General features: G+C 27.1%; 4 protein-coding genes across 4 annotated transcripts; 1 reads left to right on the plus strand and 3 right to left on the minus strand.

Moving 5' to 3' along the window:
• Positions 1 to 6875: 6875 nt before the first annotated feature.
• On the minus strand, positions 6876 to 7196 carry OCT59_001327 (uncharacterized protein; the record flags this gene model as incomplete). The annotated part of the gene is made up of 1 exon (XM_066139483.1): positions 6876 to 7196. One exon carries the CDS (start codon positions 7194 to 7196, stop codon positions 6876 to 6878), a length of 321 nt encoding a protein of 106 aa, XP_065988882.1.
• A 3259-nt stretch (positions 7197 to 10455) lies between these two features.
• Positions 10456 to 10877, minus strand: OCT59_001328 (uncharacterized protein; the record flags this gene model as incomplete). Its single annotated transcript, XM_066139484.1, has 2 exons — positions 10456 to 10713; positions 10782 to 10877. The coding sequence occupies 2 exons, from the start codon at positions 10875 to 10877 to the stop codon at positions 10456 to 10458; spliced, it is 354 nt and encodes a 117-aa protein (XP_065988883.1).
• A 1384-nt stretch (positions 10878 to 12261) lies between these two features.
• Positions 12262 to 15020, minus strand: OCT59_001329 (uncharacterized protein; the record flags this gene model as incomplete). The annotated part of the gene is made up of 7 exons (XM_066139485.1): positions 12262 to 12768; positions 12864 to 12893; positions 13001 to 13175; positions 13223 to 13587; positions 13676 to 13750; positions 13829 to 13962; positions 14741 to 15020. The coding sequence occupies 7 exons, from the start codon at positions 15018 to 15020 to the stop codon at positions 12262 to 12264; spliced, it is 1566 nt and encodes a 521-aa protein (XP_065988884.1).
• A 5248-nt stretch (positions 15021 to 20268) lies between these two features.
• OCT59_001330 (uncharacterized protein) lies at positions 20269 to 20651 on the plus strand (the record flags this gene model as incomplete). Its single annotated transcript, XM_066139486.1, has 2 exons — positions 20269 to 20425; positions 20530 to 20651. 2 exons carry the CDS (start codon positions 20269 to 20271, stop codon positions 20649 to 20651), a joined length of 279 nt encoding a protein of 92 aa, XP_065988885.1.
• Between the last annotated feature and the right edge of the window lie 5850 nt (positions 20652 to 26501).

Genomic DNA, 26501 nt, shown 5'->3' on the forward strand with positions numbered 1-26501 from the left:
GAGTATTCGTCTAATTTATTTGACGGCCTTCATCCTTATTATAAATCATATGAGTATTCGTCTAATTTAATTGACGGCTTCATCCTCATTATAAATCATATGAGTATTCGTCTAATTAAATTGACGGCTTCATCCTCATTATAAATCATATGAGTATTCGTCTAATTAAATTGACGGTTTCATCCTCATTATAAATCATATGAGTATTCGCTTACTTTATAAAAAAAATTCTGGAAAAAACTCATTTTTCTAGTTTATATTCCAAAAAAAACTCAGATACGTAATCATTTTTCTGAAAAATTTTTTATAGGGTTATTTATGTGTAACACTCCTTTAAATAATAATGATGTATAGTTGTATGGGTAAACATGTAAAAAGAATACTTTTGAAATATCTACAGCTTCATCCTCATTATAAATCATATGAGTATTCGTCTAATTTATTTGACGGCCTTCATCCTTATTATAAATCATATGAGTATTCGTCTAATTTATTTGACGGCCTTCATCCTCATTATAAATCATATGAGTATTCCGTCCAATTTATTCGACGACTTCATCCTCATTATAAATCATGAGTATTCCGTCTAATTGTATTTGACGGCTTCATCCTCATTATAAATCATATGAGTATTCGTCATATTTTCTGAAAAGTTTTTTATAGGGTTACTCCTTTAAATAATAATGTATAGTTGTGCAGGTAGCTGTAAATCATATGAGTATTCGTTTAATTTATTTACTACGTTACTTTCAAACGATTAAGAACATTCTTCTACTTTGCTAACATGATGAATACTTCCTCATACTTTCTCGTATGAATCTTCATCAAATCCTCTTCAAATTAAATTCATCATTCTATTCAAAATAATTTTTTGTATATCATTTTTCTAGTTTTTATTCCGAAGAAACTCAGACACGTGATCATTTTTCTGAAAGATTTTTTATAAGGTTTACAAATTTTTCCTAATTCACAAAATACACGGTTTTTACTAGATGATAGCTGATCTGCTGTAGCGCTATACTTTCTTTGATTGTATTATAGTTTTACTTAGACTTCTGCCTGCTTGACATAAACTAAATTTTCTAATTCAAAAGGTAGGAGGGATTAATTATGGTGTACAGACTAATTCTATGAGTAATTCCAGTCGTGGATATAGCTTCTGAGATGTTCAGTGTTTATCACGTCGAGATATTGTACTCTTGAACATTTACTTAACAAGAGTTGGTAAATTTCTCATCATTTTATATTATTGGGTAAAAACGTTAACAATTTTATGATAACGCTAAGGTTTTCGCCATAAATGCACCAAAGTTTATTTATTATTGAACATGAGTGTGGAGTATTTAAATCATCTTGAAATTTTTATCATATTTTTATAAAGGTTGGCGATTTCTAACGACTGGAGTAGTGCTTTTAAATATATAAATTTCGTCTAAAAACCAATACAAATCATTCAATCATTCGTATGACAATCACATAACAACATGTATTGTGCATATATTAAAAAATAGATGCGCCATAATTCCTTATAGGAAAAGATCCACTTTTTGTGAAAGAATTTTTACCCATGATCGCATAACTTATCACCTCAATTAATTTACTATTTTGTTATCACTTTATAAATATGCCGGAACATCCGAGATGGAATGTTAGATATATAAATAGCCCCTGACTTCTCATGTAGGATCTGTAAACCTTATTTTAATAGTTCATGTGATTCATGTGATATTTGATATTCACAAAAAAAAAACTTGTTAATTGTTAATATGCACTATGCAGTTAAAAATACAGCAACTCGTTCATAATATGATGGGAATTATTTTATTTAAAAATAATCAAGTATAATGACGGGTATGTTGGTGTGGAAAAATTACTAACTATTGTATTGCCCACGCCAAAATTTTAAATAAAAGAAATCTCTTAAAATCACAAGAATGCGAAGTTATCACCAATATATAACGTTTATTTGAATATGATTCTTATTCATACAATGAAATTACGCAAAAGGAATAATGAATAGGAATTAAAAAAAGAATTTTTTATTTCAATGACATAAACACATGTGAAAAATATAATCTTACAAGAATTTATACAATTAAAAATGTCAATAAGAACTTTCGAAATCTAATTTAAGTAAGGGTTTACTTGATTCTAGAAAGTTCAAAATGAAAATTTTATTTAATAATTCTTTTAAAAGGTTACATTTTTTGAAATTACAAATGCATGTTGGCGCTTCAGAATTAGTCATCTGCCATCTTTTTTTCTAAAAAAAAATCCTCGTATCTTATCAAGAAAAATATGACCGAATTTAGTTAATTCATTATTTTTTTCACAAAATATTTGTAGTGTGATTATATCATGAAGTCTTAGATTATTTCACAAAGATTTTAAGTGATTTTTTACGATCGTCAATTCATTTAAGTACTTATTGCCCGACCCGCAGTCGACTGCAGTGATTAACATAATGAATAATTTCGTAATCCATTTCTTAATATCTTAGGAAATTTTTAATTAACCTTCATATTTTCTTATATGACATACTCTAAATCCTTTTTTCTATATAATTTTGTAAAATTCAGGAATTAAAGTTTGGATCGCTGCAATCATTTCCGCAGTAAATAAACTTTTCGTTATTAAAGCATATAGATGATCATACAGTATTCATATATTTTCCATGCATATACTACATCTCACGAAAACGTCATTGATAATTTTCATAATTGTGTGTATATGTTTTTAGTCCATAATTATATATTTTTTATATAAAACTCTAGTAATAATAAAAAGAAAAAATGCTTAATTATTTTTTCGCATTGTTGAATTTCCGAATTATTCATGTTCCATTCATTTCATAGTTGCCTAACAATTTATTAATTAGATATAAAAGAATCTATAACCGCTTTTCTTCTGCTTCTGTTACCATAAATAATGGCGACGGATGTTATATGCTACATATTAGTTACTAAATACCTCAATTTGCGAACGTAAAAAATGTAAACACATCATTTGAGGCATCTTCGACTTTTAATGGCGGATGAATTGTTCAAGGGATCATAATTTAATAATAATATTTTATTATTCTAACCGAAGTTTTATTTATATTATTTTATAATAACGCGTACAATAAATAAAAAAATTAAATTTTTTTTTTTTTTAAGACAAATTGAACGACTCTAAATAATAACACGACTGAATATTTTTCTTTCACAAAAGAATTTCAACGAGTGTTTTAGTATGTAATATATTTTCAATAAATAACTTTTATATGTTAGAAATTGTGAGTTACAGCTTTCGATCTGTTAGAAAATCAAATTAAAATTTTTTGAAGTTGATGTAGCTTCAGTTGTGGTGACAAATCAATGACGTACTTCTATTCTGTAAAAATTTCTTGATGAAATGGAGCATCACGTTATCAGTATGTAACATGATTACGTGAACTTAAAAATCACGATCATAATAAATTTAATAAAAATTATTCAGCGAGAACGTCTTCCTGTAACTTTTTATTTTAAATTAATATATAATTTATATTATTAGCTATTTAAGTTAATGACACCTACTTTTTCAAAAAATTGATTGTTTTCGTTTTAAACTTTTCATTAGTGATCTTCGGTTTCTTATGATGGACTGTTTCATTTTCACGGGTACCCTCAGGAATATTTCGTTATGATGGATTCTTCTAGAGCTTTTCATGTAGGATGTCTTATTCGTTTAAGTGTTTGATATGATTGATGGGACGAATAAATTCCTAGTTGACGGCATTATAGATTCATGAGGTCTTTTAGTTGTTGTCGCAGCGCTTTTTTTGCTTTTAGATATTCAATCAACTGAGCAATTTCAGGATCATTTTCAATATCATATCTATGTCTTCCGACAAAATGCGTGTGTAATGAAAATTTTGTTTTACTATTCATTTATTATAACTTTTCTGCTTTACCATGGCGTAGTAATTTTTGTACACATGTAATTTTAATTAATGAAAAATTTATAAAATATTTTTTTTTGTGATCCTGATGTTGATCACGGGATTTAAGCTTTTATTAAACTTTTCACTCACAGTCACATGTAGACTTATTTATTACTTTCTAATAGTTCTTTTGTGTAAAAAACCTAAAAAAAAGATGCCGAATACCAATTCTAGAACGCCAACATGCATTGGAATTTCTAATCCAAATGTAATATACTTTATTTTTTTTTGTTTGTCCATTTAGAACTTAAAAGATTTTTGTGTTACAAAAATTCTTTTATATGTTTCACACATGTTTATCATAATTTGATTTAATAATATAAAAAAGAAAGAAATTTATTTTATTAATATATAATATACATATAATAAAAAAAAAGAAAATTATACATATATTTTTTTTTTAATTGTTTTTTTAATTATTCTTTTTACAGAAAAAGAAGAAAAGAAATTCAAAAGAGTTACATACGGATTGTCCTATTTTATGCTCGTTTTGTTATTATGGATCGAGCTAGGCCCTGTATATCTAAGATCTGCTAACTTTAAAAAAAATTAGTTTTCTACTCTCATATTTTTTTTTATTGGTTATTATTTAAAATTGTATTGTTATTTTAAAATTATTCAATTTTTTTTAACAAACTCCGTGTGAATTTCTTGAAAAATATATTATTCTTAAAAAAGATTATTAGATTGACAATCCTTATATTTTCATTACTTGTGTTCATGTTTATTTTCAGGAGATAAAAAATGTTTCAATTGTTTCATGATAAGTTGAACCATATTTTTTTTTTTCTTTAGAGAAAGGTTATATTACATGTATGTTAACGCAACAAAGAATCCTAATGGCTAATCCTATCTATATATAGTGCATCACACAAATATAATTTTTTTGACAATCATTCATCACTTTATGATCGACATTCCCGATCATCATATGTGATATATCACAGTCAATTAATATATGTTGTATAAATTCAGGTCAAACTAATGATGCCGGCCAGAATTACATATTTATAATATCACGTGATATATTTTATCGATTATGAGATTACATAATGTAATCTAATCAAATTTCTGACATCATATACGGCAAAGTGTTCGAAAAAAACTTCCTTTCCTATGGTATACATCGAACATTATCACTTTAACCTGAGTCTGTCATCAACCTTCCCAAACGACACGACATCAACACCTAAATCAAGAATCTCCGCGCGTTACATAACTCCTACTATATCAGATATAGGTGATATTTGACCTAATTACATCATTAGTGCACAACTTACCAATACCTTCTTCTACGTTTTTCCAACTCAAACAAAATTAGACAACTCAACAAACCACATATTACTTATCGTACGATCACATACAATGATTTTTTAGAATATTATCACCCACATCTAATCCAAATCCAATCGTAGACTTGACGCCTAATGCCTTTTCTTTACTAGTTCCCCTACTTCTATTGTTAATTTTTAATTAAAAAATTACTTTTACCAATTCTTTAAATACAGAATTTTTTAATATTACTAATAGATTACAAGATTTTAACCAATTAGAATTTATGCCGTGGCTTTTTAAAAAGAAATGACAAACTTACCAAACCAAGATGGGATACAGCTGGTATTTCACTTCCCCTAGCGCTCATACTGTTGTTCATTTGAACAATGGCAAACGTTTTCGATTTTTACGATATGTCTTAAATTTAATCACGTGACGATTTATACAGATTCTCAATCAACCATATAAACGGGTCTGGTACAAAATCCCGAATGTCAAAATCCCGAAAATCCCGAACCGGGCAGCATTATGCTTAATGTTGGCCAATATTTCGGGATTTCGTACCATTCGGGATTTTGACATTCGGGATTTTGTACGGATCCCATCCCATATACCCATATAAACGCATAACAACCTGGAGTCTTGGATAATCCTAAATTAACTCAAGACGGCTCCAAAAATCAATAACTGTCTGTTATGCCAAGGTATCAAATATTTAGTCAATTACATGTATCACTGCTGAAAGTTAAGGCTCATTCTAACGATCATAAGTTGCATTTAGCACCGGGATCCGTACAATATCCCGAATGGTACGAAATCCCGAAATATTGGCCAACATTAAGCATAATGCTGCCCGGTTCGGGATTTTCGGGATTTTGACATTCGGGATTTTGTACCAGACCCTTAGCACCATTATTAGAAAAAAAGAAATTCATTTTAGATTTTTTTTTTTCTTGTAGAAGCTAATTCGTGCAAGGATAATTAACTTTTCGGAACCATGACTGAAATTACTTTCTCTCCCGCTAAAAACCCTATCCTTTTAGAGGACGATATAGATCATTTTTTTAAATGATGGCTAATGAAATATGGACATGTAACTGATGTAAAACCTTTTCAAATGCTCATGATAGAAGCTTATAAAAATAATTCTAATTTTGGGACTGATGAATTGGATGATTATTATACTTCATGTAAAACTCGTACTAAATATTTGAATTTTATGAAGGATTATTTAGATAGACTTACGAAAGATCAAATATTTACGCTAGCGTGGATGGTCAATTTACTCGTTATAAAATGACCATTAACGATTATTGTAATTTTTTAGTGAGTGGGAAACCAAAATAATAATAACAATTTAAAAAAAAATTTGATTACTATGTATATTATATTAAGAGAATTAGAAGACAGTAACATTTGGTCATGGATCAGAACGGTGAGGTGGAATAGGAATAGTCGATTGACTTGAGTTGCGTGTTTTGTTATTCTTAGCTCGATGTTTGTATGATTTCTTTTCTTTTTAGTTTTATCCCTTGAGATAATTCTTATGTCTTAAGCGCATCACAATGTGTTTTCCAGATCAGTTGGTAAAGTTGTGAATTAAATGAATTGTTTAGTTGCAGTGTATTTATTCTTATATTGTTGAATTGGCTAATTCCACAGGTATTAGTTGGCGAATAATTAGGTAGATCGGATGAGATATAGAGGTGACTTGCGTGAATAACCTTAACGTTGTTTTGTGTTTATATGGGATAATAAAACTTTTGAGTTTTGTTCCGTTAAAATGAGTTGTAGCGCCTGGTCCATCGCCCAAATGTGAATTCGTGTCTTCATTTTTGAGCAGACGGAGCAGAGGTGACAGAGGATAAGTCGGGATGGGTATAATAAAGGGTAGTGTTTTTGTAATATATCGCCACATGGAAGAATATAATTTAAACTCTTGATTTACAGGCATTTTTTTAGTTTTGAAAGGACTACACATATCCAAAGTGTTGTTATGTTTGATCCAATCCTGTGTGAGCGGCCAGTGTATTTCCGTCATCGAATGACGGAATGATTACTGGAAATTTGTGATCACTTTGAAAATGAATGTCCATCGTACGTATACGCTTCACTAATCCTTGTTCCAAATTTCCTAATATCTCTATCGATCGGTTCTATGGCGTCCCACATAGACGTCATTAACGAATTGGAGACGAATTTCGGGTTAATCAAAATCGGAGGCGTGTCTAACCTTCTTTGGCCAGAACATCAACCATTTTGTTGTAGGTGTTCTTTGATCTTATGGAAAATGATATTTAAGTTACGTTGAGTGTATAATTGTTAATTTTAAGATATCTACGTTCCGAAAGTAATTGGTTAGAAGTGTTGTAGTATGTTGAAATAACGTTCTGCAAGTCGGTATAGATGCTGACTGTACTATTCTCGGGACATGTCATAATGGCCGTTAAAACTGCATATCCTTCAGCTTTAGTAGACGACGGAGAAATTGTAGTACTACTTTGAGAGTAAGACTGTAAGAGGTGGTGTTGACTGGTCTTTTGCCCAACCAAAACTTATGCATGTTGTAGTGTTCGACTCCTTATTATATTTTCGTAAAGAACCGTCTCTATAGAATTTAAGTCTTTCTATATGTCCGCATAAAAGCTGTATAATATCCGCATCAAAAATTGCATAATATGATGATGGATAGCTTTATTGGCGGTGGAAATGTGTTAAGATCGGTTGTTAAAATCGTTATGTTTTGAACGTATGGATTTGTTGTTAAATGTTGGATGTTGGAAAGATACTACGTTTTGATAGCAGACGTGAATTAAAATTAGGTTTGTATTTACTAGAGTGAATTGAAAACTTGATTAATTGATTAGTATTCATAAGGACACATTTTGGCCCCTGGGTAAGGAATTAAAATAGGGGCTTGACTTTGTGGTGTGAATCCTTGAAAATTATCGTCTGGATGAGTATAAGGTATAAAATGTTCCTATACGTGATCGATATTTTCATAGGATCGTTAACTTGTCCAATAGTTTATCCATAGAGTTCTTTGTTGGTGACTGCGTCCGGCGTCCCAATAAATAGTCCATTCGTTATTTGGGCGATGATAGTAACTAAGCGTGATTTTTGGTGCCTTATAATACAAATAATTGATAAATGGTGACGTTAAAGGTATGGTTAATCTGCGATTTTGTGGCGTCAAAATACCGTCGGATTCAATTTGCAAAACCAGTTTGGTTTACGACCTTTAAATTTGTTTTGAGGGGAGATCACGAATATGATTCCATGTTCTCCGTCTATCGTGGTAATTTGGTCTTTAAACATTATATGTTTTTATCTAAGTGAAGTAATGTCTTGTTTTGTAAGATTCGATATATGATAAATAATGGGGTATTACCTCCTGTTATGGGGATTATTATGGGATAAGAAAGTAATGTTAAATTTGTTGTATAATACTAATTCTTTAGTTAAAAGTGACGCTTTCCCTTTAGAAGAACCATTAAATCGTTCAGTGTTGGGAAATGTGGTAACCAGTATTCATACTGGGTTGTAAGATTTTTTGGTAACCTATAATTTTAAACATTCTTGAATTGGAAGCACGTTAGTAATGGCGCAAACGCGCAATATGCGTAAAATTGGTTATAGAAAAAATTGTTGATACAAGGGGACAATTTGTTATGTATGATATTTGTCGTATGTAGATTTAGGTAATGATAAATTCGGGCCATGAGTATGGAAAGCATTGATATAAACTGTAGTAACTTTAATTGATTTTTGATGAGTGACCTGTAATGTAATTTCTTTGTTGCATCTTTTCTTGTCGTTTGTTAAAATTTCGTATTTATCATGATTGATGGTGATATTAGCCAGTTCGTAGAATTCGTTCGCCAATTTCAATTTCTCTAAACTTGGCGCGTACCAACTGGTATCGTCCAAATATCCTACTACTGATGTGTTAAAGTTGATTTGTTGGTCTGAGTTTTGATTAATTTTTGTTAAGTTATTGGTCAGGAGATTCATTAATTTAGCGAACATTGGATCGTAATAACAGATTCATAGAATTGGACTTATAACTTCGCCTTGTTCGATACCCTGTAAAACATCGTATGGTTTTCGTTGATGAAATTTAAGTACGTCTTCTAAGAACAGGTTTTAAGTGTATCTTTAATTTTAGATTTCCAATGTGGGTATTTATTTTGTTCGTTTTGATTACGTCTAAATCTATGTTGAAATCTCATTATGGTGATTTTATATTTGTTTTGTTTTCTTGTTTTGATAGTATTTTCAATATAGTTGTAAAGTTCAATAGTTAAGTCTTTATCTTTTGATTGGTCTGCCAGTAAGTATACGTTAATTAATCTAATGTGTTTTGTGTATTTAAACATAGATCAATTGTTAACACTCTTCCTTTGTAATGGGTTGTTTTAATAATATGTTTGGAAAGTGAATTTGATAAGACTACTGCGACTTTTGATTCTTTAGTCGAGCCGTTTACGTCGTAATATATACGGACTTTGTCGTTATTATCTTCAATGGTCATATGTATATGTAATTGATGTGTACCATAGTATGTTTTTCGTGTTGTTTTGGTATCCTAATTCTGTTAATGTAAGTATGTCGAATTTCTCAAATTTATAAAATGATAGGATATCGTTTAATTTTGAGTGATATCCTTGTTGTATGTTGATGGTGCCTATTTAATGTAATCATTAAAATGTAAAGAAATATTATTGTGTTCTGTTATTGTGGATGTATTTGTCTCGTAAGAGGAGTTATTGTTGTTAATTTAATTTAATATATTGATGTCATCGATATATATCTATTGGGTGCGTGTAGTGTAGTTTTCTATTTGGTAAGTAGATTGGGGTTGTTCGTATGATGAAGAGAGAGTTAAGTGAAGGTAAATAAGAATGGGTTGTTATTATTTTGAGTATATGAAGTATTTAAAGAATGAACATTCTATGTTGATGATTGGTCAGTAAGTACTGTATTTTTCGTAACCTCTCTTTTTGATTCTTTTTGTTGATGATGTGTTATATATATGGGTGAAGGGAGTGTACCTAGCGCATTTTTGTCCAGCTAGTGAGCCGGTGAATGGTTGAGTTGAATCATTATAAGAGGTATCAAAATCTTCATTGATAATTAATTCATTATTATATCCCATTGAGTGACTTGTACTAGCTTGTTCGTATTATCAGTAGCGTCTTCTAGATCGCTAACTAAGGTGTTGTCACATTCGATGAATCGTTTAGTTTTATGATTTTTGGGTGTTTGATAGATTGTCGTTGTTCGTTAAGTGGCGTAGTATCATTAGTTGTTTCAGTTTCCATTTGAACTGAAGTTGGTGTTTTTGGACGTGTAGTACGGGTTGATTTATCAGAACCTGGTACACTGTCGTCGTCCTTTTCAACATCAACAATATCAGTCGTTTGTTTAGCTTCCGATATATGATTCGTTGATAATATATGATAGCATTTCTTTGTTCGTCTTGACGTCCATTTTGATTTGTTAAAATAGATTGTGTAATGGTACTTAAATTGTGGACTATTTCACCTAATTTATTGATCATAGATTCTTGATTAATTATGACTTTTTCTTGATTTGTGACGGTTGTAGTCAATTCCTTTAGTTTATATTCCATATCTTGGATTCTATTTTGTATCTGACTAATATTATCGTCATGTATGGATACAGTAAGTCCTAAAGTGTTGTATAATTTTGATCGTAGTATTCATTTTTATCCAGCGGATAATCCCCATTATTCGTTGGATTCTTCTTGGGTTTATTATTTTAAGATGCGTAAAGTGGTTTGTTAACGTCTTCGTCTAATTGAGGAACTAGATATCCATATATGAAGCGTTCTCCGTTGTTACTATAGGTGTTATTTTTGTGTCCTTGAGGGGGACGGTCGTTTATGTTGTGCCCCAAGTTGATGATCTGCCCCAAATCTAAATTTCAATTTGGGGCGATCCAACTTAAAATTTCAAATTGGGGCAATACAATTTTATTGCCCAAATTTTAAATTGGGGCAAATTGAGATATTGGGCCTGTGGTGCCCCAAGTTAACTATTGCCCAAATTTTAAATTGGGGTGATAGTCAACTTGGGGCACCACGGGCTCGATATCTCAATTTGCCCCAATTTAAAATTTGGGCAATAGTTAACTTGGGGCACCACAGACCCAATATCTCAATTTGCCCCAATTTAAAATTTGGGCAATAGTTAACTTGGGGCACCATAGTCCCGATATCTCAATTTGCCCCAATTTAAAATCTGGGCAATAGTTAACTTGGGGCACCATAGTCCCGATATCTCAATTTGCCCCAATTTAAAATCTGGGCAATAGTTAACTTGGGGCACCATAGTCCCGATATCTATATTTGCCCCAATTTAAAATTTGGGCAATAGTTAACTTGGGGCACCATAGTCCCGATATCTATATTTGCCCCAATTTAAAATTTGGGCAATAGTTAACTTGGGGCACCATAGTCCCGATATCTATATTTGCCCCAATTTAAAATTTGGGCAATAGTTAACTTGGGGCACCATAGTCCCGATATCTATATTTGCCCCAATTTAAAATCTGGGCAATAGTTAACTTGGGGCACCATAGTCCCGATATCTATATTTGCTCCAATTTAAAATTTGGGCAATAGTTAACTTGGGGCACCATAGGCCTGGTATCTATATTTGCCCCAAATTTAAATTAACGAATGTAGTAAGACTTTAAGTTAACTATTATTTTTCTATAAAATTAAAATAGAAATAATACTTATTTAAGGTCTTAATTTCACTCTATACATTTATTTATATTGTCGCAATTTTTTAATTAATTTTTTTTTAATCATTTAATTATTTAAAATTTGAATCTTTTATTTTATATTTTAGTTGTTAATGTTAATACTCAATATTTTATAAAATTTATCTTAAATTTTTGCAATAGAAAACTTTTAAAATTCCAAAATAAACAATTTATAATTATAAAATTAGATCTTTATTATTGTAGATTTATAAAATTTTTAATTATTATAAAGAAGGATTATGACATGTTTTACCAGGATGACATCTAATATTACAAGACAAATTTAATTTCTTACATGCACATTTCATAGTACTACAATTTGTATTAGGACATTTGCATTTAACTGAATTTATATTACTTTGTAATCTAACTGCTTCTGTAACAGTTACTACCTTGTTTGGAATATTTGTTAATTCAGCCATAGAAGTTAATTCAGTTGATTCCAAACAATTTCCCTTATAGTTTACATTTAATGTTCCCGCAAAACATCCCAAATTGTAAAAGCCATTAGATTTAACTTGTAAAATCTTACAAGGTAAATGACTGCGTCCTAATTTTCCTTTATCTGCTTTTGGAATTTTAAGATTAACAATATCACCAACCTTAAATAGATCTTTCTTTTTAACTTTTTTCTCCATTAATATTTTCATGTCATCTCTATATTTTTTGTTATTCATTTTTGCATCTTCACGTATATAATCATGAGATGTTGAAGCTTCAATTGTTTCAGACTAAAAAAATAAAAATAAATTAATAAATATATTTTTTAAAAAATAAAAATAAATAATTAAATATAATAATTAAAATAGAAATTATTACAACTCACATTTTGTTCATTATCTAGTTCATCAAGCCACTTGTTGAATTTTTTTCCCAAATATTTAATAAAATATTGTCAAATGAATTTGTTTCGCGCATTGCTTTTAAATCACGTAAACATCCTAGGATGTCTCTTTTAATTACGCCTAATCTTAATTTATTACTATATCCAAACATGCCTTCCCATGATGCATTAATCTCTTCCCAAGTGATATTTTTAATTTGTGGAGGTTTTAATTGAAATAATGTACTTGAATCAACATTAGATACTTGCTTAGGTTTAGGTTGCTTTATTAATACAAATTCAAAAAAGAGTTTACTAAAATAAATTAAAAATTTAATCAAGAATATAACTTTTTTGTTTACCTTCTTAATATTTTTATTTTTGTTAAATTGCTTCTAAGATCGTTAAAATCTTCAGAATTTTCATCAAAATCATCAGAATCTTCATTAAGATTATTAGCATGATCTTCATTAAAATCATCAGAATCTTTGTTAGAATCATCAGAATTTTCATTAAAATTATTAGCATCTTCGTTAAAATCATCAGAATCTTCATTAGAATCATCAGTATCTTTATTAAGATCATCAGAATCTTCATTAAAATTATCGGAATCTTTGTTAAGATCATTATTGTAGTGATTATAATCTGATTCTTTATTTTGATTATTGTTAACAGCAAAAGTTACTTGCTTTTGTTTACCTTTGTTTTTAGAATTTTTATTCAATGACTGCATAAAATTATAAACAAATTTTTAATATATTGAAATAATTTGATTTAAAATATTGTGATTAAATAAATATATTACGGTTAACTACCTTTGTATTTCTACTTTTACTCTGATGTTTATCATGAATAGAATTACTATTATTATCTTCATTTTCGTCATTTTCCTATGTTATATATTGTAATTTTTTAAAAAAAATTATTTTATTATAAACAAATTTAAAGATTTTTTTATTTATACTTACTTCTTCAAAGTCAAGTGAAGTATCTTCTTGTTCTACATTAATATTTTCTAATAATTGCTCTTCATCTATACAATTTTCTTCTTTAAATAGATGTTCCATCCATGCTATATCACTGTGTGGATGCATACCAAATACTATTTCATATGGAGTTTTATTGGTAGCTCGGCATATAGTATTATTCATAGTAAAAATAACATAATTTAAGCACAAAGTCCAATTTATTGAATTATTTTGTTCCATCCACATTCCAATTTTTTTTTCTAAAATAGAATTTGCTCTTTCTATTAAGCCTTGTGATTGTGGATGCCTAGGTCTACCATTTACCAATTTTAAACCAGGCCATAAGTCTACTAGATTTTTAATTATTTGTGCAGTAAATTCTTTGCCATTATCACTTTGCAAAATAATTGGAGGTCCAAATTGACAAAAAATTTCATATAATATCCCTGCAATAGCTGCGGGTTCCTTAGAAGTTAAGGGTTTTGCCCATGAATAACGGGAAAAATGATCTCTTACATGTAAGATATATTTGAAATCATTGTCAGAATACTGACGTAAATCAACTAAATCCATCTAAATATTATAAAAAAATATAGCAAATTAAACAGGAGGTAAAGTAATCAAACAGAAGCTAAAAATCAAACATTAAAATTACCTGTACTCTCGAAAGAAATCTTTTCGCAACTATAGGCCTTGCTGCTAAGGTGGATTTGGACATAGTTCTGCGTGGTACACATATTTCACAATGATTCACAAACTCCTCTATAATCTTCTTTTTCACCCCATACCATTTGCTTCTTAATTTTCTATACAATTTTTTTTGTCCACAATGAACATTTTGTACATGCTCCAAACAAATTGTTTTATACATTTCTTCTAAGACTAATATTGGTAAAAAATCAGCAGATTTACCTTCTTTATCTAAAGCTGTTTTTGTTCTTTTATTATTATTTTTACATACAACAGAATCACCTCCAGTATTTAATAAAATGAAATTCTTTCTACACCAATAACGAAAGTCTGCATCCCGTAATGTAGAAACATGATCTAAAAGAACTGTTTTTATTTCATCATAAAGGTGTCTATTTATAAATTGCTTTTCAGATGTTTTAGATTTACTGTTTTGTATACATTTATCAATAATTTTATTAAAAGTATCTTTACTAATAAAAGAAAATTCTTCTGTTTCCATGATAAAAAATTTTTTTATAAAATTTAGGGTGGAGAGACACGAAAAAAAGGATTGATAACAAAAGAAACGACAAGTTGGAGTTAACTGAAGTATAATGCTTTTATTGAATAAACGTAGGATTATTGTTTTATAACCAAAACAATAAAAGTGATAACTTAAAAGAATTCAAGGGAAAACTAATTAATGCTTAATACTCTTATGATTTCTGAACACTTTTTCACTATTCTGACACTACTTCTATCAGTGAGTTGGCAGAAGGTATAGGGATGCCAAAAGTTCGGTTATAACCGATCATAACCGGTTTTTACCGGTTCGGTTATCGGTTCGGTTTCAGTCCAAGACCGACCGGTTAACCGTCAGTTTTATATATAAAAAAAACCGATCAAAAAACCGATCGGTTAATTGTAAATTTTAATATATTCCGGAAAAAAAAAATGATTTTGTTTATTGAGAATACCATTAAAAACTATTGTTTTAGTGTTTTTATGTATAATATTCTCATTTTTGAAATTATCGAATTTACGCGTTGATCACGTGATTTTTCGTTTCTCTGAAAAATCACAACATCAGCGTTATTGTTGTAAAAAATTACATCAATTCAAAGAATATTATTCAAAAAGTTATAATTGATACTTTATGGCATTATTTTATTCGATTTTGCGGTATTTTTGTAATCGGTTTTGTAGTTCAGTTTTATCGGTCGGTTTTGCGGTCGGTTCGGTTTTGGTTGAAAACTGCAGTTTTAAAACCGAAACCGAACCGAACCGACCGTTGGCATCCCTAAGAAGGTATATTTATATCTATTTTTATCTAACTGACATCTCTTTTTCTGATATTAAGGGCGAAATCTAATCTATTGATTTCCTATTGACATCATATATCTATCTAGATTGTTAGTGTTTCATTATAATATATCTATGTAATTACAATGGTGACAGTTTTATTGTAAGCCACATTTTAATAGAACACAAATGATAAATTTGAACGGTTAATTACTATTGAGCTAATTATTCTACAATGAATCTTAATAAAAATCGTATACATATAAACAATACAAATACAGAAAATTAATAATATAAACAATAATAAAAATGAATATACATAATAATACTATATGTGTAAATTAATCAAATATAATCAATATTATCTATTAGGTTAATCTGTCGACTGGTTGTATATCGACTTGTAACATCGGAATCATGTGTACAAAATTTTGCGTAACAGTTTCACAAACAAATTAACAAATTGAAAGCCAATGATTTTTGATGATCATATAAGTCACATGACCCAAAATCAAAATTTCGGGCAGTAAAATGTCTGTGCCCCATTTCGAAATTTCAAGTTGGATTGCCCAAAATTGAAATTTCAATTTCGGGCAAAATGGATCTGCCCCAATTTTAAATCGGGGCAGATCGCAACTTGGGGCACAACATATTCGTCCGATTGAGGATTAGCGGATAAAATTCTGAAGTTAATTGTGCCATGAGAGATACTCCAAATGTCATGTTCGATGATCTCGTTAATAGATTTAGCAAAAAATGTCATACGGATTTGAAAATATTTGCAAAACAGCAAAGTTATGGCTCAACTGAAAATTGTTATAAAATATCCTGTCGGCTTTGATATTGATCATTATTATTTATTATTTATCGTTTTAATATATATATTTACGAAAATCCTTAACAAAGATCACGTGAAACTTTATACAATGAATTTTCACATTTTTTACTCATTTCATATTATTAATATCTTTACTATGATGTTCCAAAGTATTTTTTATGCAGCCAGATTCCATAATCGACCAATTTTGATAGTTCAATTTTAATCGAGGCTGCCTGACTGTTTGGTCTTACGATATATTTTCATTAATAATTTTATTAAGGAGAAATGTTATCTTTTAATGCATTAATATTATTATCGTATTAGAATCAGTAATTAACATACCAAATCGATTGACATCGTTGGAACGGAAAGAAGCTCTCGGGTGATCGTAAAGGGTGAAACGGAGAAATTTCCAGAAATAAGACCGGGAAAACAAATGAGCTTGAGATGTATATCGCCGGAAGGAAAAAGTTACAGAAATAAAGTTGTTCAAACTGATCATTCAGGAAGTGTCGGAGATTCACATAAATGATGCGATCATCATAAAAGGTGGAGAGAGAAGTGCATTTAGATAACTCAAAGTCCAGATGATTCACCATGCGTCTTGGCAAGGCAATCTAATATTTTGTGATCGAGTCATTGATTGAATCAATCAATGATCAATATTAATTAAGAACCCTAGGCAACCAATATATTAATTGAATTATATAAAATTTGAGGCTCAATTTAAGGTCCAATATAATATTTAATATTACATAATTTTGCAAAGTTTATGAAGTTCACTAATTTTAAATTTTTAAAATCCACATATTAAGAAATATATTTTTATCATTAGATTCATCTAATTAAAACAATTCTAATGATAATAATTTCATGCTTGTAGGATCAATATTTTAAATACAATTACGCTTTAAATATTTAGAATTATTCTTTTTATAAAAGAAAATATATATAAAGATTTATGGATTCTCAAATTACCTGTGTTATGAAATTATTAGGCATATTTTATGATTACTTTAGTCGAAAAATTTAATTAAAAAAAAATGACAAATATTTATGTAACATATTTATTGAATGTATTATTATATATAATATTTAATATAATATTTTTACTATTTTTACGTATAAATTTTACATCAAAGTTTGATGGGCAAATCACATGATGATAAATGCGTATTTTTTCTGTCATCTTTATACATATATTTCGGGGTCCTTGTATGCTGTATCCTATATTATCAATTAATGATCGATTGTGCTTAACGTTTATAAATATTTTAGTGGAGGTAAAAATGAACAGTGTACATTATAACCATTTTCCCTTTTATCACTATCGCTCATATTATAGCGCAGAGAATTCCTTCGTAAAATTGAAATCGTATGCTAACCATTAGAGATGAGAAGAGGGTAGTTTTTTAAGTATCGATATTTATAATTTTAAAATAACGCGACCCAAAATTAAAAAATATTTATATTTTTAATTAAAGGGAATAGCTAACAATCAAATTTAAACCCGTAAGTAACTTTCCATTTTTTTTAAAAAAAAATATCTTGTTTAGTTAGATTTGAAATTTGAAATTAATAACGTATTTTATTCTTTTATTTTTTAAAAAATGGGAAAGTAGATTTTAATAATATTTTGGAAAGACTGACAAATCATTTCACACAAAAATTTGCTCTTACAAAATGTATCAGATATGAGACTTGCCGGCGCAATTAATGCCAAAATTGTAAGATTCATATTGAGATTAAACAAATTTATTAAAAAAAAAGAAAAAATCTATAAATATCAAAAATCAAACAAATCAAATAAAGAAAATCTATAAAAAAAAAGAAAAATCTATAATAAATGAGTAAAAAGGAAAAAGAAAAAAGAAAATAAACTTGAAGTCTTGAGTCTTGATGTAGGTTTGTTTTCTCTGATATGATGGGAGTACGTAAAATTTCAAGAGATTATAATAGCTGCGGCCTCCTTAAATAAAAAATAAGTTTTAGATTTTTGCTTGAAAAGTATTTAGAACGGTCGAACAATATCACATTATAAAACACATATCCCCATCCATCAGATTCGTTTAAAATGATGTGATGTCTGACATTTTTAAATCAATTTATTTAAAATTTTAATTAAAGTGTTAAAATTTAAAGATTTTTTAACGTCTTTTTTAAATTCCGTATGGCTAAATCGGTTACAAATTACAAATTTTTTCTTCATTTTATTTGATATAAGAAATGGATACATTTAAATTTTGTATAAAAGAATTTTTGGGGGACGCATAACTTATATTTATATTTATAATTGCTGCTTCAACGCTCATGGAAAAATATGTTTGATTGGTACTTCAGTCCATGAAAATGATTACCCAAATGGTCAAATTCAGGAGGGCAAGTCATGCAAAAGAATTAAATATTCAAGATACCAATTTTGTTAAATTGATCATACGATATTTCGCGTTATACATGATTGGTTCTTCTATCACAATTCACGATTGCAGCCTTTAAATCAAATCAATACAACCATTAAACTAAAAAGATCGAATACTTCTATGATATGAGACAAAAGATATAACCGTTTAGTGTTTGATTCTTCCGCGCTATTGCTAAAGAATCATCGGCAATATCTTCGGAATTTTTTTTTTCTTTTTTTTTGCAAAGAACTTTGTTAAAGCATCACAATTAATTTTTCTAATAAAAGAAATTTATTCGGCCATGTGTTTTTAGCAGTACTCAAATGTAAATGTGACTTAAAAACATTTGATATTTCTACATTTAGTAATTTTGATAACGATTAACTATGGAAAGCCGTCCTTGACAAAAGGTTGATATCCAGACATCATGTTGGATAATGTCTAGACATCATGTTTGATATATGTAGAATAATGTTTGTACATCATTCAACATGATGCTCAAGCATCAACCAACATGATGTCTTAGACATCATGTTACCAAATATAGTAAATTTTATTTTGTGTAACTCATAAATATACTATATTTGGTAATTTGATCAGCATGATGTCTAGACATCATGTCGGTTAATGTCTTTCACATCATATTAAATAATGTACAAACATCATCCTACATATATCAAACATGATGTCTAGACATACCATCATGATGTCTAAATATTATATTTCATGATGTTTGGACATCAACCTTTTGTCAAGGACGGCTTTCCATAATTAACGAACTAAAATTATGATAAACATGGCTTGTACCATTCAAAAAACAGCTCGATGTGCTTGACATCATGCATTTCTTTGCTTCTTCTTATGAACTTTGAATTTTTCTTACAGCGAAATAATTCTTAAAAAACGTAAAGAAAAAAAATTAACATGTCTAATACTAATTCTAAAAGTACTGCCTCGCTCTCAACATGGTAACCCTGGACTTTCATTATACAAAAAACGTACAAAGCCTATTTCTCCCACTTCTAAATGTAAAAAGGCTCACAATGAGGACGAAAAGCAACGACAAATTGAAAGAAACGAAAATTGATGTCGTTCCAGATAATGAACAGAAACTATCAAAGGAAAAAACAAAGAAAAAAAAATTATTGAACTGTCTTACGAAGATAATACAGAAGACGCACGCATAAAGTACTAAGTATAACTACTCCCTTGAGCAATATCCCAAAAATTGATGATTCTATAAGATGAAAGTTAATAAATTTGTCAATGATTTGAGGGGACAGACCAAAGCAAAACTCTTTGAAGTTCCCAAAAAGCCGCTTCCAACTTATTTTCATGAATATCAAAATATGTTGTTACTAAAGATCCATGTTTGCCAAGAAATTATTGAAAGTAATGAAAGTAAGTATTTTTATTAAAGTTGTCGATTTTTTTTTTTAAAAAAAAGGTTGAATCGTTAATATTTGAATAGTACTTCAATATTCAGACATACAATTGGTTTACAGGAGATCAAAAAAGTCGTCTCTTGAAACTTATAACGGATTGTGACTTAGTTCAAATTGCGGATGATAATGGAGTTCCTATTGACACTCCAAGAATTGAACGAGAATATATGGCGCGGAATTAGAATATAATCATACTGGATACACAATGGAATAATCTTGAAAAATTTAAGGCCGAAATTCTCAAGAGTTGAAAGGTGATTATTTATTATTTATTTATTTTTTATATATTAATTAAAACGTTATCATTCAATAGAGCTATGATCATGAACAAGAGTAGGACTCTGAGAAAATTAGGGAAGTATAATGTAAGTGATCCGTATTCCCGAAATGACCAAGGCACAGATCATTGGATTAGATGATACATTAAACATAAACGACAATTTAAAAACATGAGGATAACAGTTTTAACGAAATTAAAGTAATCACTTAATTTAATAATTTTTATTCAATGTTATATGTTATATAATTCTAAATTTGTTTAGGTTGTTGTCATTTGAAACTCGAGTTATTAGAAGGTGAACAAAGCAAAATCAAAGATGACATACATCAATCCAACTCGTCTGGAAATGAAGTTTTAGATTTTGACGGGTGTGTTACAAAAGGTTCTCGTTATAATGGTAATGCCTCTAAAAACTTTAGCACTGTAAGGTCAGAAGATTATTCCCCAAGTCTATTCGAGGCGAGAAATGAATATTGGACGAAAAAAATCAATAATTTTTGTTTTTTCTCTTTTAATATTATATACACTTCATTTTATCGATTAATGTAAAATATAATTTATAAACGATATTCTGAATTTAAATATGAGATGTTGACATAATAAAGAATAATATGTTCATTAATTGATAATAGTATAATACAGTTAAGATTGGTATTACTGTAATATCATCTGGCTTTAAAATAAATTTCCAATGATTTTCTCATAATTTTCTATTTGCTTGAGTAACAATAATTTAAGGAACTGGGTTCGATCACGTAATTTGTAGGCAATCTTCTATCTTGTAAATTAGATTTGCGAAAATATTTTTTTCAAGACATACAGTATCACATGACTGAACCGACATAATTATTCATAACAAATTTTTATTTTAATATTATCAGTTATGTGATATGCATTATTTATAATACAAGTATTATACAATTATTGCAATATACAAAATTTTTCTATTATACCAGATTTTCATATCATTTTCTTATAATAATTAACTAAACTTTAGTTAATCTGTTAAAATATTAAAATTTTCAGTTTTTTAATTATTAGTAGATTAACAATATATAATTTATATATAGATTATTTTGAATCCTATATAAATTATAAATTAATGTACTGGTAAAAGTAATTGGAATTGCAATTAATCTTAAATAATTATATAAAACTATATTATTCTTAAATATTTAGCTAAAAAAAATTTGATTTTTATATAAATCAATATAAAATTTTATATATGATAAAAAATATATATAGTTAATTTCTTATTGGTAAAATTAGACTATTTTAAATTATATTACTAAAAATAATACTTTACAATGAATATTAATAGGCTAGTAGCCAAATAATTATTATAATATTTGCTTTTATATAAAATTAATATATAAAATACTTTGCCAGTTGTTAATATATAAATTTAATAAAAATCCTTTTATTTCTTTTAAATTGCAAATTAACTATTAATTTAACATTTTAACTGTAAAATTCCAATAATATTTATAACAAAATTTAAATAATATAAAACAAATAAATTAAATAAAAAATTTTTCTAACTATTACTGAAGGTGATGATCACCAGTGAGGCAGTGACTGAAATTATGATGATCGACCAGCATTAAAAAAATATAGTACCAGTAAAAATTGATAATTTTGACCAATGGTGATGATTACCCCTAGTAAAAATCTTAAATAAAATAAATAAAATAAAAATAAAAAAATTAAAAAATTATTATAAAATCTTTATAAAATTATTACATTATATTCCATTTTTAATAATATATTAATTATATAAAATTTTCAAAGAATTGCTATTTTAGAAGTATTTTTAAAAATTTTAAATTATAATTATACTTCTCTATTATATTTTAGTTAATTAATAATTCAAATTTAATAAATTTATACTATTTTCTAACTTTAATATTTACTAAAATATTAATTCTTAAAAATAGGTGGAAAAAAAAATTTAATTAGTATTATTCTTATTTTTTATATTGCAAATATTGCAAAATAAAAAAATTTGTAAAAAAAAATATATTTGAAATTTATTTTATTTATATTAATTTACAAAAAACTAATTAAAAAAATAACAATTAAATTTTTTAATAAATTAAAAAAATTAAAAATATTTTATTATTATTATTATTATATTTAAAGAAAGCAATAATCTTTATTTCAAAAAAATATTAAGAATCTATTCTATTATAAATGATTTGCATCTTACCTGCCAGTCCTATTTACCTACCTGCAAATATACTTTATGAATCTATAAATTAAAAATATATTTTATTTTATTTTTTATATAATTATATAGTTGATTATTAATAATTAAGTGTAATATTAAATTTTTATTAAATTTTTACTTTACTTTAAATTTTAGTATTTTTTCTTAAAAAAAAATTAATTGTAAGATAAGAAAAATAAAATAAAAGGTTGAAATTTATACAATTAATATTAACCTATTTAGCAATAAATTTACAAATTTAAAGTAATTTTAATTATATAATGTCAAAAATATAATATTAGAATATAATTAGTTAAAATAATTATTTTTATGTTAATATATTTTTATATTTTAATAATACTAAATTCAGAATTAAATATAAATAATGTATAACAATTTATTTGATCTACTCAGATTATTTTTTAATTTAAAATTAGTAAAAAAAAAATATATATATATATAAATTTAATCAAGAATTTGACAAATTGGCCAGGCTCTTGGTTTTTTATAAATAATAAGAAGGTAATTTGACTATAATTTTCAAACTGGTTAGAATAATAAGTTTCTCTATTAATTAAAAAAATTGAAGTCTAATTTTTCCTTTGATAGAAATAAAGATTGTGAAAACTATATTCATTTTATATAACTGTAAAAGTTATATAATATAGTAAATATATTATGTTTTATATAATATTTTAAAAATGTAAGTCTTATACTCTTATAATCTACTAGATAATGATCTTAAAGCATTTGCTAAAATGGTATATAGTTATTTTATATATCGCCTATCTGATTAGCCAATATGACCACTCTGTTTCAAAAAAAATGATGAATGATTTAATATTAGAATAATTATAATAGTAGAATAATTATTTGGTTTTTTACTTTTATATATACTAAATTCTAGCTTTATTTTAATAAATTTGTAAATATACTATAATTTTAATATTTATTTATAAAATTTAATTGCATTAAAATTTAAAAATTATTAATTTTATTTTATTAATATTTTTATTTTTATTTTGTTTTTATTTTTGTTTTTGTTTTTATTTTAATTTTTATGTTTATAGTTTATAGTATGTTATTTTGGTTTGCTTTTTGATTACTTTTATTCTTAATTCTATTGGTAATATAATATCTAATGTTTGATCAGACTGGCCTGGAGCTGGAAGTATCATTCATAGAATATTTGTGATTATTATGTAATCCAAATATATTCTAATAAAATGGTACATGATTCAACATTTTTTTTTAAAAAAAAAAAATTTAAAAATAATAAAAAAATTAATAATTTATAAAAATAAATAATATTAAAGTAATTTCTTTTATATATTTAAGTATAAATTTTAAAAGAAGTTGAATTTTTATTTTAAGTTTTTAATATTAGTTAAAATTAATTTACAAAAAAATAATAAGAAAAAAAGATTTATTAAATATCAAAACCATTTATATTTATCAAGTAGTATATATGTTTAAATACCTTATATATATTAAGAAATTTTTTATATAAATTTAATATAATTAGCTAATATAGTATTAATACTTAATATATCAAATATCAGTATATTAGGATCTGAATATTTCTCAAATTCTAAAATAAAATACTTCTAATATATTAATTTACTTTAAATAAATATTAAACTAATACAAACAAATTTTTATGGTATTTGACTATATTCAAAATAAAAGATTTAGCTTTTCCATCAAATATATTCTTGCTTAATACTGTAATAGCTTAAAAGCTGCTTTTTTGAAAATTTGGAAAATTCATTATGATAAAAAAAATACATGCCACTAAGCCACTCAGCCACTGATGTGGCTATTACCATAATTAGCTACTTCATTTGCGATCATACCCATATATGGTTAATATAATTAATTTTATTAAATTTTTTAATCAGTTTTTTAAAGTTGATCTGTTTATTTCGAAATGTTAATAAACCGCGTTTACTCTACAAAATTGCTTTTATGAAACCTAGTAAAAAAACCTAAATTTCAATATTTTACGAAGAAATATAGGTATTTTTCATGTTTTAATAATATTTCAGCGTTTTTATATGTAACTCTTGTAATTTTTAATTAGGCGTTGATAATGTTAAAAATAATTTATATTATAATTATAATTTCAATTTGTAACTTGTATAATCAGTAAAATTCTTTACAACTGGTTTCCATTTTTTGTATTCTGTTTAATTGACTCTGCTAATGCATTCTTTTTTTACGTAGTGGATCTATATTTCTATATTTTCAAGATCTTTTTGATTTTTTACCTTGAGTTTTGTATAGACGTTACTTGCACTTTTATTCATTTATTATTTCCAATCTTGAATATTTGTATTTCTAGCTTTTGATAATTTATATGCTAATAAAAACCTTTTAACCCAGTTCGAAAGTTTGGATCTCCATTTTTAATATATTATATCTTTTAATAAGTGCATCAGGATTATCATCATCAGATGACGAAAAAAATTTTAACTTGATTCTGAGATCGTGAATACTGAATACACTTATACACACACTGTTTTTATTACAAAATCTTATATTTAACTGGTTAAGTTACGGTTACCATTATTTACTCATTAATTTATCCGATTATGTTTAACCGATTACAAAATTTTAACGATATTTAGAACTGAGTTTCGGGTCGAATTAATTTTATTTTATTTTAAAAAATACCTATCATCTTTTGATACTAGTGAAGAACTAATTAATAATAATAAACTTTCAACTTTTCGCACAGATTCATGAATATACATTGATAATAAAAATTAAAACAATAAATTAGAAAGATTATTATTATATATATATATAATTATTGTACCTTGCTCATAATTCCCATCACAATCATCGTCAATAATTAGAACTAACTTTATCAAGTTTTGACAACTTTTTAGTAATTTTTCAAATTCAACAAAGATGAACCTTTGTTGATGGTACCTGCATTTTCAATTTCCTCAATAATATTTGCTTTTTACCGGAAAATGAGCGATAATGCCTCAATTAGTGGGCATTTTTTACACACACTACTAATTAATAGCAGGGTATTTTTGGTGAAGTTTTCATCATCCATTATAAAATTTAATTATAAAATCCATGCGTAAGATGTTGACTTCGAAGATTCTCTCTTGAAGATGATTTACACCAACTGTTCTAGCAGATAAACAATCGTAATTATTAATCTTATTATCAATAATAGATTCGCTCTTCAAATAGATGTAGCCACTTTATTACCTATTTTCTCTCCCGTCTATTTCCTTCCAGATATCCCTCCAGCTTCTATTTTTTAGTAGTAGCTCAATGAAATATGTACTTTCGATTTTGTTTACCAGAATATTCATTTGCACTACTCAATCCTCTTCTATCCTCATTTAATTACTCTTCTCTCTTTCCTTGCAATCAAGTTTCTTCTCTCCCTTTTTCTTCATGCAACCACTTTACATCCCCATAAGCGTTCATTTCTTTATCATTCTTCGTCTTTTTTTAGTTTTTCTGCATCGAATGTCAAAACATGATTTAACAGATATATGTCTGCAAATATATTAA

The sequence above is a fragment of the Rhizophagus irregularis genome, chromosome 1 (genome assembly GCF_026210795.1).
Source record: "Rhizophagus irregularis chromosome 1, complete sequence".
Lineage (NCBI taxonomy): Eukaryota > Fungi > Glomeromycota > Glomeromycetes > Glomerales > Glomeraceae > Rhizophagus > Rhizophagus irregularis.